The following is a 12,888-nucleotide window of genomic DNA, read 5'->3' as shown; positions in this document are numbered from 1 at the left end:
TTTTTGGCACCAATAGTGCATGAAGATGATACACACAGACCAGGAATCATCAGGACTGACAGTCTGGCAGGTGTTAACCCTGTATGTGCTGGACAGGGGTGCCTGTATTTTTTGGTGTTTATAGTGTTGCTTGAGTTTGTGATGCTGTGAGAATCAATTTTCCAGCACACACACAGTAAAAACGACGACTACGAGGAGCACCGAGGACAGTAATGACAGACAGACAGGAATGTTTCCAGGGGACCCAAAAAACTGATGGACCTGCCTGGTACACGCTCATTAAAGCCACATGATTCATTTCACTGGTTATTATTATCAGTCAGGAATATCAAAAAACAACTTTAATATAACCTCTTCTCCAAATTAGGACTATTGAGACGCAACTGAGACTTATAATTTCTGATCCTGCATCCAAACCATCTGTGCTGCTTCTAAGAAATCTGTGTTTTCAGCCTTCAGCAGCACACCTAAATGTCAGGAAGCTGCTTAACCTTTTTTTGCAGCGCGCTCCTGTAACAGCACACCACTCAGAGGTCGAGAGAGCTCTGACTCCTGCCCCTCGACTCCTTTGAACTGGATATCCACCAGTTAGGACCTGCTGCTGCTCAAAAGCCTCAGCCATCAATCTTTCAATGACACATCAGCTTCAGAAAGCATCACTCATAACAGAGCTGTGTTGGTGAAAACACGCCGATAAGGGTCAGAAACACAGACGGTGAATGCTTCTAGCAAGAAAAAAGACAAAAGCAGGCAACAGAGGAAAAACAGAATGATTTCAGCCTCATTCAGTGATTCAGCACATGCAGCTTCGGGTCACAAGCTTGAAATAAGCTCAAATATTTGGGTCAGGCTGGTAAGAAGTACAGCAGACAGGAATCCCCCCTCTGCCACCTTTGCAGGAGAGCGTCCACAGGCTCTGTGTTAAAGAGCTGAGCCCGGACCAATAACTGACAACAAGAGCGGGACAATGGCAGTAATGGTGCTGAGGTGACGACATGCGTACAAATGAACCGAGTCTGACTGATGAAGTGAGTCCATTGGGCGCGCTCAGTGGAGCGAGGGGAGCTTTTGTCCCGAGAAAAACATTCTGGGCCTCAGATCCTTCTCCAGGATCATTTAAATGCCTCTGCAGCCTGGAAAATACTTCCAAACTGTTACCAGGCTGGCGGAGTCCAGACAAACCTCAGCACCACACACACACACACACAGACACACACACACAGCAGCTCTTATAAAGGTTCTCTGGGCCGAGCCAGTTTGGTTTAAATTGGAGGCTTTCTGTCCCTGTCCATCGCCTGCCAGGCTGTTTTATTGTGGAAAGCACCACAACCTCCAAAGTGTGGAGACATCACGCAAACACTGTGGTACCTGCAGGGTGCAGAGACGAAGACGAGGAGGAGGAGGAGGAGGATTTGAATAAATTAAGAATCCTTAGGGCTAAAACATTCTCCAGATATTCATGTAGTTTGAAGTCAAAATTTGTACAATACACAAAAGTGGGAATGTCCTATTAATGCGTCGTCATAGCAACACATAAATACAACTTGTGCCATGGCTGACTTAGTATTAGTGCCACTATTTTAAAAGAAGTTTTTCAGATGTAATAAAGTTTGAGGGATGCACTCTTCAGTGTCAGTTTTCAGCTGTCAGTGTTTCTGCATCATTTATTTCATATTTCTGTTGTTTGCAGTTTGTAAAAATGAGTTCATGTTGAAATAAACTCTTTGTAGATGGGAGAAATCTGACTTTTTTGGTGTCAACAACATGAATGAGTGAAAGAAAAAACACAAAGACTCAAATCAAACACTCTCACCTGGCAGGTGCTGCACTATTTCAGTCAACTATAAAATGCATTATGCCTTTAAAATGACACGTCAATGTGCAGCAGTGAGGTACCTGCATGAGAACAGTGGGAGGAGCTCCTTTGGTGTTGTAAACACTGTGTTAATAAGCCAACAGACACATGCATTCCCACATACAGCAGCTCTGTCCCATCCCTGGCTGAGGGGCAAGGCAACTCTTGGCCGTTTCAATGCTGCGTTACCGTGGCGATGCAGCAGCTCTGCATCCCCCGGTGCTGACGCATTCAACGTGCCGCATGCAGCAGCAGCCGCAGCAGCTCATGAAACCGAGTGCCTCAGCACAATCATTACCCCTGACCCCTGCTCCAAACCCCCCGTGGTCACGCCCGGACACAAAAGCGAACAAAAGCTTTTCACTCCACAGAAACAAGCAGCAGCACCGAGGACTATAATCCCTCCATTTCACTCCGATATGAAGTTTTCATTCAGCCACACGATGAGGAAGTCCTCACCAGACAAGGATTGTGGGAAAACAAGGCGGTCCTGAAAGATGGTGATGATACAGGAAGCAAACTGCAGAAAAGTGAGGAGAAGTACCTTTCAGAGAGCTGATCTCATGCTGGATAGACCGTCCAGAATCCATGCTCACAGGCGAGCGCCTCGGGCTCCAAGCAGCTGAGTCGGAGCTCTGCAAGGTCAGCTCGGCAGCTCAGCAGCACGCCGGAGGATGTTCAGCGTCTCTGTGCTGGCAGCAGCCTGTTTCTATCCTCCCTCCTCTCTCTCTCTCTCTGCTGCTGCCACAGGAGCTGGCAGCTCAGTGTTTGTTCACTCCCTCTCTCCTGCCCGCTCACACACAAATCCATGTGGAAGAGCACACAACCCCTCCCTGATGCTGTCCCGTCTCATCCTGGTGGTGTTTCACAGGGAGGTGCCTCCACCAGCAGCAGCACAATGCAGTGTGGGAGATGTCATGACAGAGGAGTGAAGGCTGATAAAAATACCGCAGAAATAAGACAGGAATCTTTTCAGCTGATGTGATCTGTGACTCAGCAGTTCCTCCTGCTGAAGTATTACACAACAGCAGCAGAGCCGGACTGAAGGAGTCCCTCTGCAGAGGACCTTGGACCTCAGAGTGTGACGGAGCTGCTTCGAGAAAACTAAGCTCTGGAATCTAAATGTAGTTGCACGTATCTTCTTATGATAAATAAATCTATATTTAACCTCTTTGTCAGCGGAGGTTTAAATCATCTTGACAGGGCTGTTTGAAGATGACAGGAAGGTTATGCTGACTTTGACTCAGCAGTCCTCTCAAACCTCCTGTGACTGGCTGCCTCTGCTGCGAGAGCCTCAAGTCAGCAACAATAAAAAAGTGAGGAGTCAGACAGGCGTTTTATGTGTGTGTGGAATTTGAAATTGTGTGAGATGAAAACTGACAGACTTCTGTTGAACATCCTGCATGTCAACGCCATAATACTAACATCAACCTCAGATTAAGTTACAGAACCCGCTGGAAGGTTCATCCGTCCTGATATAAAGGCTTTAAAATCACACTGACAAGTATGAAAACATGCAGCTCACTGATGGTGGTCAGAAAGGAGCAACCAACTAATCATCAGATGTGATAACAAATATCCAAAATACAGTGTGGCAGTTTGTAGAGTGATTCACAGCTCAAGCAGCTAGGAGTAGCTCTGTAGATTAGCAAGTCAAATGACTGCATAACTTCCACCCATCCATCATTCAAGCCCACTTCGTGCTGCAGTGCAGGGCCACGAGGGGCTGGAGCCTATCCCAACTATCTACAGGTGAGGGCAGGGGTACACCCTGGACAGGCCGCCAGTCCATCACAGGGCCGTTCATGCACTAAACATCTACACATGAAACAAGTATGTCATCTGTGGAGGCGCTACTCTTCATCTCTGTGTGAAAACATGATGACAGCTGAGGGGTGAAGATTACAAAGCAAGCCGGCTCAGCTACAGGTGAACCTCCTGAGTCACTGAAACACAATGACCTGTAAATCTGCACAGATCCTCGTCAGTGTTCTGAGTCAGCAGCACCAGCGCCGTAATAGGATTTAACAAAAGTAAGTTGAATCAGTGCTTTGTGTACAGCTCACTGAGGATTTCTGTGGATGATTCTGCAGGTGTGCGTGCAGCGTTTGATTAGTCACGCAGGGACAGATGGTCACGAGCATCAGGGTCGCACCAAGTCCGGTTTTAGCATCAACACCGCACCGCCTCCCGCTGAGGAGACGTCTCCTTCACATTGAGCAGAGCAGCCTGTATGAAACACCCAGCTGCTTTTTATTACAAAACATAAATAGCAGAAATATTTCTCATTGCTTGCAAACCGAGCACACACACACGCCAAAAATCATCCATCAGAATTTTACAAAACAAGGCTGCTGAGCTCAATAAAAACGTCAGCGTCAGGGACAACATGAGACACAGGCAGAGAACATGAAGCTTCTGTGGATCTTCACCCAGCTTTTCATCAGACACCTGCTTTAAAAACACTCCTCTAACAGGGAGCTGCTGAATTCTACAGCCTGTCTCCAGCCGTGCGGCGCTTCACACCGATCCTTCGCCAGAATGTGGGAAAACAGCTGCGAACACCTGCACAGCCACAGCTGAGCTACAAGCTAAGCTAAAGGGAATTACTGAGGCAGGCTGTAACAAGCACTTTTCCAGTCAATACATAATCAATAGAAGCTGGTCGGGCTGATGGTAAATCACAGATCAGGTATCAGCAGCAGGAAAGAGAGAGAGAGACATTTAATCCTCAAATGATGACACGTCTGGAGGACAAAAACACACAATAACAACATGTCCTGTTAAACTTCAGTTCATGTTGCACTCTGACACACAGAGACTTTGACTGAAACATCATCAAGCTCAAAACATTTTACTGACTGTATGAGCAGATAAAGAGTAACACCAGAGCAGGTCAAGAACTCCCAAAATGTCCGATACGATGTGTATCAGGGCAGACAAAACCTACAGTCATGGCTCACATTGTTGCCACTTGTTTCATGTAGTTTAGGGATCAGAACTTGGTTAAAGATAGGGTAGGGGAGTTTTTTTTCTCTCGGAGCTCCCCCCGAAGCCACGCCTCCCAACCAGTCTGTGACTTTGGCCATCATGCACGTACCTCTCTGGTGCGTGCAGAGCAGGAAGAGAGTGACAACCAGCCAACTCTACGCTGAGGGGCGCCTCGTAGGATTGGCTGATGTTTTTAGCGTTTTATAGCTTCCACAGATGATTCATATTCTTCGTTTTAAAGCGAAACTGCCAAACTCTGCCTTTTTCTTAGCTACCATGAGAGGAAGTCCTACCCTGATCATTTGACAAACATTTATCACACCAGTACATGCAGAAGTGCTAAAAAAAAAAAAGAAAAACTGCAGTTCACCAAGCAGCCTCTAGGTGCAGCTTTAAAACTGGGGATACCCGTTTAAAGGAAGAAGCCAAACTCACAGGGAAAGCTTCCAGTTCTCCCATCTACAATTCTCTCCATGTTTTTAGTTACCATGGTGACAAGCCCCAGCCAATAAATATGACATGCCCTATATCACATGGCCGCAAACAGGCTAAGTTTTTAAAACTTCTGTTTTCCTGCTGAGTAACTGAATGCAGCCATTAATGCTATTCACAAGAGTCAAGTCCTGTGAAATGCATCATCAAAAGGACAATAAACAGTTAATCAGACCTTCCTCTCAGCTTTATTATTAACTCAGTGTGTCTGCTGAAGAAGTGAAACCGTTTAATCTGATAAATTCCTGGTAGCACTGGGGAACCCCCCCCCCTCTTATGTTACTGCCTAGTGACGGTATGTTTGAGGGGAAACGCAGCCACAGCAGCCACAGCAGCCACAGCAGCGCAGCGTGTTGGTGAGGACAGGCAGTAAACGTTACACACCAGCTGACAGGCCACACCTGAAACTTTAGCTTTATCAGGACACTAAAATAACAGGAAAGATAGATGCAGCCAATTCAGAGACCTCCTCCACCCCCATCTGCTGGGAGGTGGCTCCTTCTACCTTCAGAAGCTGGACCAGAAGAGGAGGAGGAGGAGGAGGAGGAGGAGGAGGAGGAGGGGGAGGAGGTGATACGCTATCAGTATAAATCTAACTACATGTGCAGTTGTTGCAAATCAATCAGGGAGTCAGCAGTTAAATTTAATTTCTTTACACTCTCTGAAAATCACGTCATGAACATCATGTTATAACAGCTCCAGATCCATGTGAGGGTTATGAAGTGTAAAGGGGGGGCAGCAGGGTGTGGATACGTGGAAAGGGCAGCGAACCATGCTGAAAAACAGACTACATGCCAGTCAGCTCACTACTGACATTCCTGGCATTAGTCTGGCTTACTGTAGCATGCCAGCAGCAGAGGGTCGGCACTATTGTTCCAGAGCGCAGGACCGGTGTGAGGCCAGGAGTCAGGTTAGAGGGAGGAGGAGTCTAAAAGAGACGACACTAATCAGGTGCAGCAACTAATCAGATTAAAGGAGAGATTTTCAGAAATGTGCCGAGAGTTTGATCCAGGATAAAAGCTCCACCTTAGACTGCAGTTCCTCAAACAGCCACTCGAGGGTGGCAGCACAAGTGAGTAGATCCTGTCAGAAATCCATGTGAAAGTCCCAATGTCCCAAAGTAACAGCGGAAATCTATCCATCCATCTTCACACATTCATGGTGCTCACACATCTTTCTATAAGAAAAGAAAATTTGGAACTGCACCTTTAATGAATGAGTAGAGCACATTTGTGGGCACTAAATTCTGTGCTATAGTTGTGGCTGCACATCACAGGGTACTATTTTGGTGTTATATTTGAGTCTATTTTGGTCTGCACTCTCTTATAGCTGGACTGTGCCGAGCGCTGAGCACGGATACAGTGACAGTTTGTATGTGAGCGTATCCTGGAGACTGAACTCTGCCAGCGACCAGGCGCATTTCTCTGCCGGTGACTTCACCCTCAGAAAGACTTCCTGCAGTCAGTGTCCACCTGTATCACTGTGGGAAAGCAAACACTGACATCACACTGATAAATAACCCCTGGTTAACTGTTAACTCTTTCTGATGATTTTTGGCATAAAGAATAAGTGAAAATTTCCCCCAAATAAACCTGTATCCACTCATACTGTGCGCTGGAGTACACAAATCAAACTTTTCTGATTCATTCTGAGACTAAAATAACTTGCAGTGCGGTTTGATAATTAATGGCAGCTGTTATTGATTCCCAGGGTTTTAATCCTCTGCTTCAACACAAATCCCAGCTCACTTTCAGCAGCTCCTCTCTGCCAGGCTGCACCGTTTGGATCTCTGCACACTTTTCCTAGAAGAAAACCGATCACTCTACGTCTCTGTGTCATTTATCATCAGAAGGGATGTGGACTCAGTGGAAGAAGGTGAACTCATCCCTCACTGGGAGAAAAAGTGGCATCGCTGGTAGAGACAAGCAGTCCTACTGCAGGAAAGAAGAGAGGAAAACCTGGTGGCACCAAAAACCACAGCTGACGGGCTCGCTCGGTCCTCTTAGGTTTCAAACATTTGAACCTTTTTAAAGTTGTCGTTGGCCTCAGTCAGTGTGTTTAATGTGTTTACTATTAGCGCTAGCTGAGGTTTGATTTCCAAGGTGTTATCTTCTAGTCCTGGATACTCACACAGCTTGTAATGTTGCTGCACTATCTGGCCTCCATTTTTCTGGTTCACTGACCATAAAGCAAGACTGATGAAGACTGATGAAGGCTGGTGAGGTCACATGGCTATAATAATAATAATAAACTCATTTTTAGACTAATTGTTGGAGCAAGCCCTCAAGTGGCCATTTGATGAACTGCACTTTTTGGTGTTGCAAGGTTTTTCTTGTAAATTTAACAAAAAAAAGAAAAGAAAAAAAGATGTAAAACTATATTTTTGAGGACAATTAGTCACATAATGCAGACCTGGGCAACGTACAGCCCCTGCAAGAGTGGTCTGGCCTGCAAAGGAAATCATGAAGTCCAACCAAAGATTGATGAAAGCCAGTAAAATGGAGCTGTTGACTTGAATGACGGCTCCCTGCCTCTTTCCCACTGCGGTACTGTAGTCACATCAACTACCAGCCCAACTTTCAAACGTTTGGTTGATCTTTAGCAGTCTGATCTGCACTGTGTGTGAGGAGAACGCTTCAACAGACACACAGCTGAGGTAGCTGTGGAAGCAGTGAGAGGAGTGGGGAGACCGAGGACAGAGAAGTAAACTGTGAATGGCAGCAAATGACTCCCACACAATGAAAAGGTCACAAGAACACACTAAGGGTTAATACTTTACTAGTAGGAGTAATATCCAAATTATTATATCATTTTAGCCTAAAACAAAAAAGAGGACCAGCTCAAATGTCCTCACACACACACACAGATCATGTACAGTGCAGTGCTCGGTGCACAGTATGTTTCTGCTGCACATGTGAACAAACAGGTCACCTCTCAGCCTGCTGTGAAGTAGCAGACAGGTGAGAGCAGCCTGATCTGCAGGACACTGAGCCGCCCTGTTGGCACTGTGCTGTGGGATGGAGCATAGGTGCGAACATATGTGGAGATAATATATCATCGAAGGCCATCACACCGAGAGGCCCTCAAATAAAATACATGCACCCAAAAGGTTTATCCAAGTTCACGGCAGCAGTGGGAACGTCGGTGACTTCGGCTGACTGTGAGATTCTCAGAGGTGTGTTTATTATTCTATGAGAGGAAACAGCAGGTGTAGTGGACGCTAACATATACACAACCTACAGTACAGTAGTACTCGCCTATACAGTACAGTACAGACTGGGCTAATTCCATTTCATGACACCTGTGCGTATGTGTGGTTGTTACTATTCTGGAATTTGGGGTCAAGTTTCAGGAAACTGATCTGAGGCGAGAGCTGGAAGAGGAGGGAGGAGAGTGTTCTCTGCAGGGGCTCATGTTCAACAGTGATTCACAGCGTAAACTCATCTCACACGCACGCACACACACACAGGTCCTCCAGCAGCTGCATGGGCTGCAGTGGTTTTTAAGAGTGTTTAAGGACAGGGAGTGGGACACAGAATACCTCTGTGTACTGTCTGTTACAGAGCAAACACAGGAATGAGATCAGTGTGACTTCTATCCTGTCAGACTATTAACCTTTATAAGTTTAGGCATCAAAGTCACATGGTTAGGTTTAGAATCTGACCATGGTTTGGCTTAAAACAAACAGAGTGATTCCAGCACATCCTCACACACATGAACAGCACATTCAGTCCATGATCATCTACACAGGAAACAGCAGGTGCTCGCATCAGCAGGTCGCATGACACATCTGGCTATGAGGAGGACCAACATGCATGCAAGAGTATCACAAGTTCACAGAAGGAAGGACAAGGATGAATGAAGGTTTTCATGGTGTCTCCGAATGTCTCGCTCTACTGTAGACATGCTACACAAACGCAGGTCACTCCTTGATGATGGCGCTCCAGAGAAAACTGTGTGCGTTCCACTCCAGCAGAGGCAAAGAGTTGCTTAAAGTTCTACCTGTTCTACATTTTTGTGATACTGCCCCCATGTGGCGGCACCTGTGGAGCTCTTTAATCTGGGGCAGCTGTGTCTCAGGTGGTAGAGCAGTGAGAGACCATTCACCGTCTGCAACAAGTTTCACTGCCACTTTCTAAGCTAGCATGGTGACAATTCCTACACTCATTCATGCATATGAACACGATCATTTGATTACGTTACAACATCAGAACACAAACAGACCTCAGTTAAATGAGCATTTGAGGCTTAGATCACTTAACAAGGTCGGTGTTAGCCGACAGCCGGCTGCGGATCTGGGAGGAGGCTTCCTGTGCAGCATCTCATCCAGTTAAATGTCAGAAGTTTTTCAACCAGAATAACTCGTGGACTGACAGAGTCAACTCCTGGGATGTATTTGCAGTGAGTATTTAAAGCAGAGCTGCGTGTCTGTTGTGTTACTATTCCGACACATGGCCGCACTTTATCATGCAACTTCAGCTGCTGCAATAACTTCAGCAAACGCAGCCTCAGAAGACAGATCATACAGGAATAACAGCTCATTTAATGAGAAGCTAAGCCGCATGAGATAAACTGTATACACAATCTGACCATTAGGAAGAACACTTTCACCCCCCCACAGTGGGGAACACAAGTTGTACATGAGGGATATGCTTTCAGGGTCTGATATGTCTCACTGGTGTTGTCAATTTGGAACCAGTGTCAACACCCGGGGCTAAAAATAGAAGAGAATCCATCCCAGTCAGCGCAGAAAGGTAATAATAAACCATTAAAGTCACAGAAACACGGGGTTAAATCCGCCATTTCAGAATGATTATACATGAAACTGCTGGGCTGACGCCACAGAAACGAGCACACTGCCTCCTTTATTCTGGCAGCACATGAATTATCTAAAACAAATAACTCTCATCAACAATACCAAAGAGTAACAGGAAGTGAGATCTTGGCAGAGAGACGGGAGGTTACGACGGGGGCGTGGAGCACCAGGCTGGTGCCAGAGCGACACAGCAGGAAGGCTGTGCCCACAGAGAGCGGCACAGTGGGCAACCACATGGGAAGAAGATGCCCACGCTGGTGTGACTGGATGGAACGACTCAGTTCCCAGCACACTGACAGGCTGCTGTAAACGGTCTGTGCAAGCTAATCATGGCTCTAGAAAAAAGAGCTTCATTTGTCACACGGCAGCTGCTGCTGTCAGCCTGAACCAAATCAGCTCCAGATGTTTCTGTAAGTCACCTGTTGGTGCTGGTGTGGAGCCAGAGGCCGAAACACACACACACACACACACACACACACACACACACACACACACACACAGAGTCTGGTCAATACGGATGCTGACAACTACACATTAAACTATGCATAAAGAACACACATCACATCAAACGTTCAGTCCTCAGACATGCTTTAAAGGTCTCCTGTGGAGCGTTTCACCACTAGAGGCGCTATGGAGCAAGCTACACCTGCAGGTGAAGGAAAGAAGATGGCAAACACAACGTTCTAAATATTATCATTACAGGCCTGAGATACAGAAACGTAAAACCACTATCAGAGTGTATGAAGAGGTCAAAGGTCACGGCTCATCTTCGAGTCATCCTGAATTTCTGTCTCTGAGCATCCACTCTTTCTAAGTAAACACAACCCACGTACTATCAGGTGATAGTCCTTATCATCCATGTTGGACTGAGGGCCAAATGTGTCACCTCCCTGTGGGCCAGGGATGCTGCCCTGTGTTCAAGAAGGACACAAACACCAGGACTTTGTTTTATGGATGCAGAGGTGACACCACCACTCAGGGCCACGACCTAACCTCAGAGTCTTCCCTTTAAATACACAACAATGAAGGTTTCAGACACACACTCGTGTGATAAACCCTGTACATGGACTCAGGAGCATGCAGACACCCACCTCCCATTCAAACATGGTTACGGTCATAAGCAGCAAAGACAAAGACATGGGACATGAGGTTACCTTTGTATTTCTCTCTGACGTTCTCATAGGCTTGCACATAGTCTTGTTCCTCTGGCAGGCGCTGACCTGGGTCAAACATGGGCATGGACATGGCCTGGCTGATACTGAGTCAGGGTCAGGGCACCTTTATCTTCTCTTCAAACTTTCCTCTCAACTTTCCTCTGCTGTCTCTGGGTCTCTGTCCCCTCTCTGTCCACCTATCAGTCTGTCCCCACCTTCCTCCTCACCCACAGTATTCCTTCTAAAGCTGTAGATTTCATTCCAGACCACCACCACTCCCCTCCTCGGCTTGAGAAATACCCACACACACACACATCTGACCCTCCTCTTAAAGGCACAGCCACTAAGATAGATAGCAGTGGAGGCAGAGCTGCAAACCTCACACACACACACACACTGTGCAGCCCAACTCCACCCCACACAAACACACACACACGGCTACCTCGATGAAAAAACAAATGACGGAGCGGTGTGGGGTTATTCCAGTTCCCGCTGCTGGAGAAACTGGAGCAAGGCACACCAAGTGGATCCTGTGCTATTCACAGCTTAAAAAAAAAAACTCCCAGAATGCTTACACGGTTCTCCTCAAAGTCACGTCATATTCCCAAAACTAAGTGACGGCAGAAAGTGTTTAAAGCCAGAGAACCACACCTCTTCAGCACAGGACAAAACACTGCACACAACAAACACAGCAGATCACAGATAAAATCCCAGAAGCTCCAAAATAAACAACTCATACAATCTTTATTACACTTTCTTACACAGATTGATCCATGGTTCTAATATACACTCTGCAGTCTGTTATTTCTAAAGAGCAGACTGTTGCTGTGTACAACAAACTGTTGCTATGGACACAGGTCTGATCACTGGGGTGAATCATCTCCAATCTCTAAAGACGTCGAGCTCAAAATATAAAGACTCAAAACAGAACTTACCTCAACCTACAAACGACATCACAGAAGCTTCATCCACTTATATGCCGCCTATGATTGTGTTGCAGAGATATCTACTGATTTTTGCATGCTAACCAGCTAGCCCATACCATAGTGTAATACCCCTCTCTACCAAAGGAGGGGATAGTGAGTCCATGCAGCATCTATCAGCCATCAGTCAAACATGAGAATCTTCTTCATCTTGTTCATTGTTGAATGATGCAACCATTGGAAAGCATGATTAATGCAAAAGCCTGTATATTGTTAGCTTAGCATGGACCTCTGCTAACACTGTGCTAACACTGCCACATTGCTAATGTTGCTCCACACAGTGAGCAGATGTCATTTTATTAGGAATTATTAGGAATCAGACATAATTATGGCCATGACCACTTGGAGTGACAGGCAGGTACTGACTGACAGGAAGAGCTTCCTGGTCACATGACTGCCTGCCCGCCCGCCTGGGCGCCACTCGTGCTCCACCTCTTTGCCTGTATTTGGAGTTTAGGTGGATTGTGACTCTGCCAACATGGCGACAGTCAGAGCAGTCTCTGAACCTTTGTCCATAGTTTTGTGCTGTCTATGGTTTTATATACACATAAACTCACTTCTGATTGGTCACAGAACATGTACATGGGCTAAAAGCTA

General features: G+C 46.3%; 1 protein-coding gene across 4 annotated transcripts in view; it reads right to left on the bottom strand.

The window, feature by feature from the left end:
• The window catches only part of pleca (plectin a), a 66,611-nt gene extending 54,994 nt beyond the window's left edge, over positions 1-11,617 (bottom strand). For 2 of the 4 annotated variants that reach the window (XM_028421863.1, XM_028421889.1), the window contains exon 1: positions 11,309-11,617. In XM_028421863.1, the coding sequence (XP_028277664.1) occupies positions 11,309-11,399 (91 nt within the window). In that variant the 5' untranslated portion in view covers positions 11,400-11,617. Of the gene's footprint in view, positions 1-2,399; positions 2,522-11,308 lie in introns of those variants that run through there. The other 2 variants (XM_028421905.1, XM_028421923.1) reach the window with 1 other exon arrangement.
• Between the last annotated feature and the right edge of the window lie 1,271 nt (positions 11,618-12,888).

The sequence above is a fragment of the Parambassis ranga genome, chromosome 2, assembly GCF_900634625.1.
Source record: "Parambassis ranga chromosome 2, fParRan2.1, whole genome shotgun sequence".
In the NCBI taxonomy this organism is placed as follows: domain Eukaryota; kingdom Metazoa; phylum Chordata; class Actinopteri; family Ambassidae; genus Parambassis; species Parambassis ranga.
This window is presented reverse-complemented; position numbering and strand designations above follow the sequence as displayed.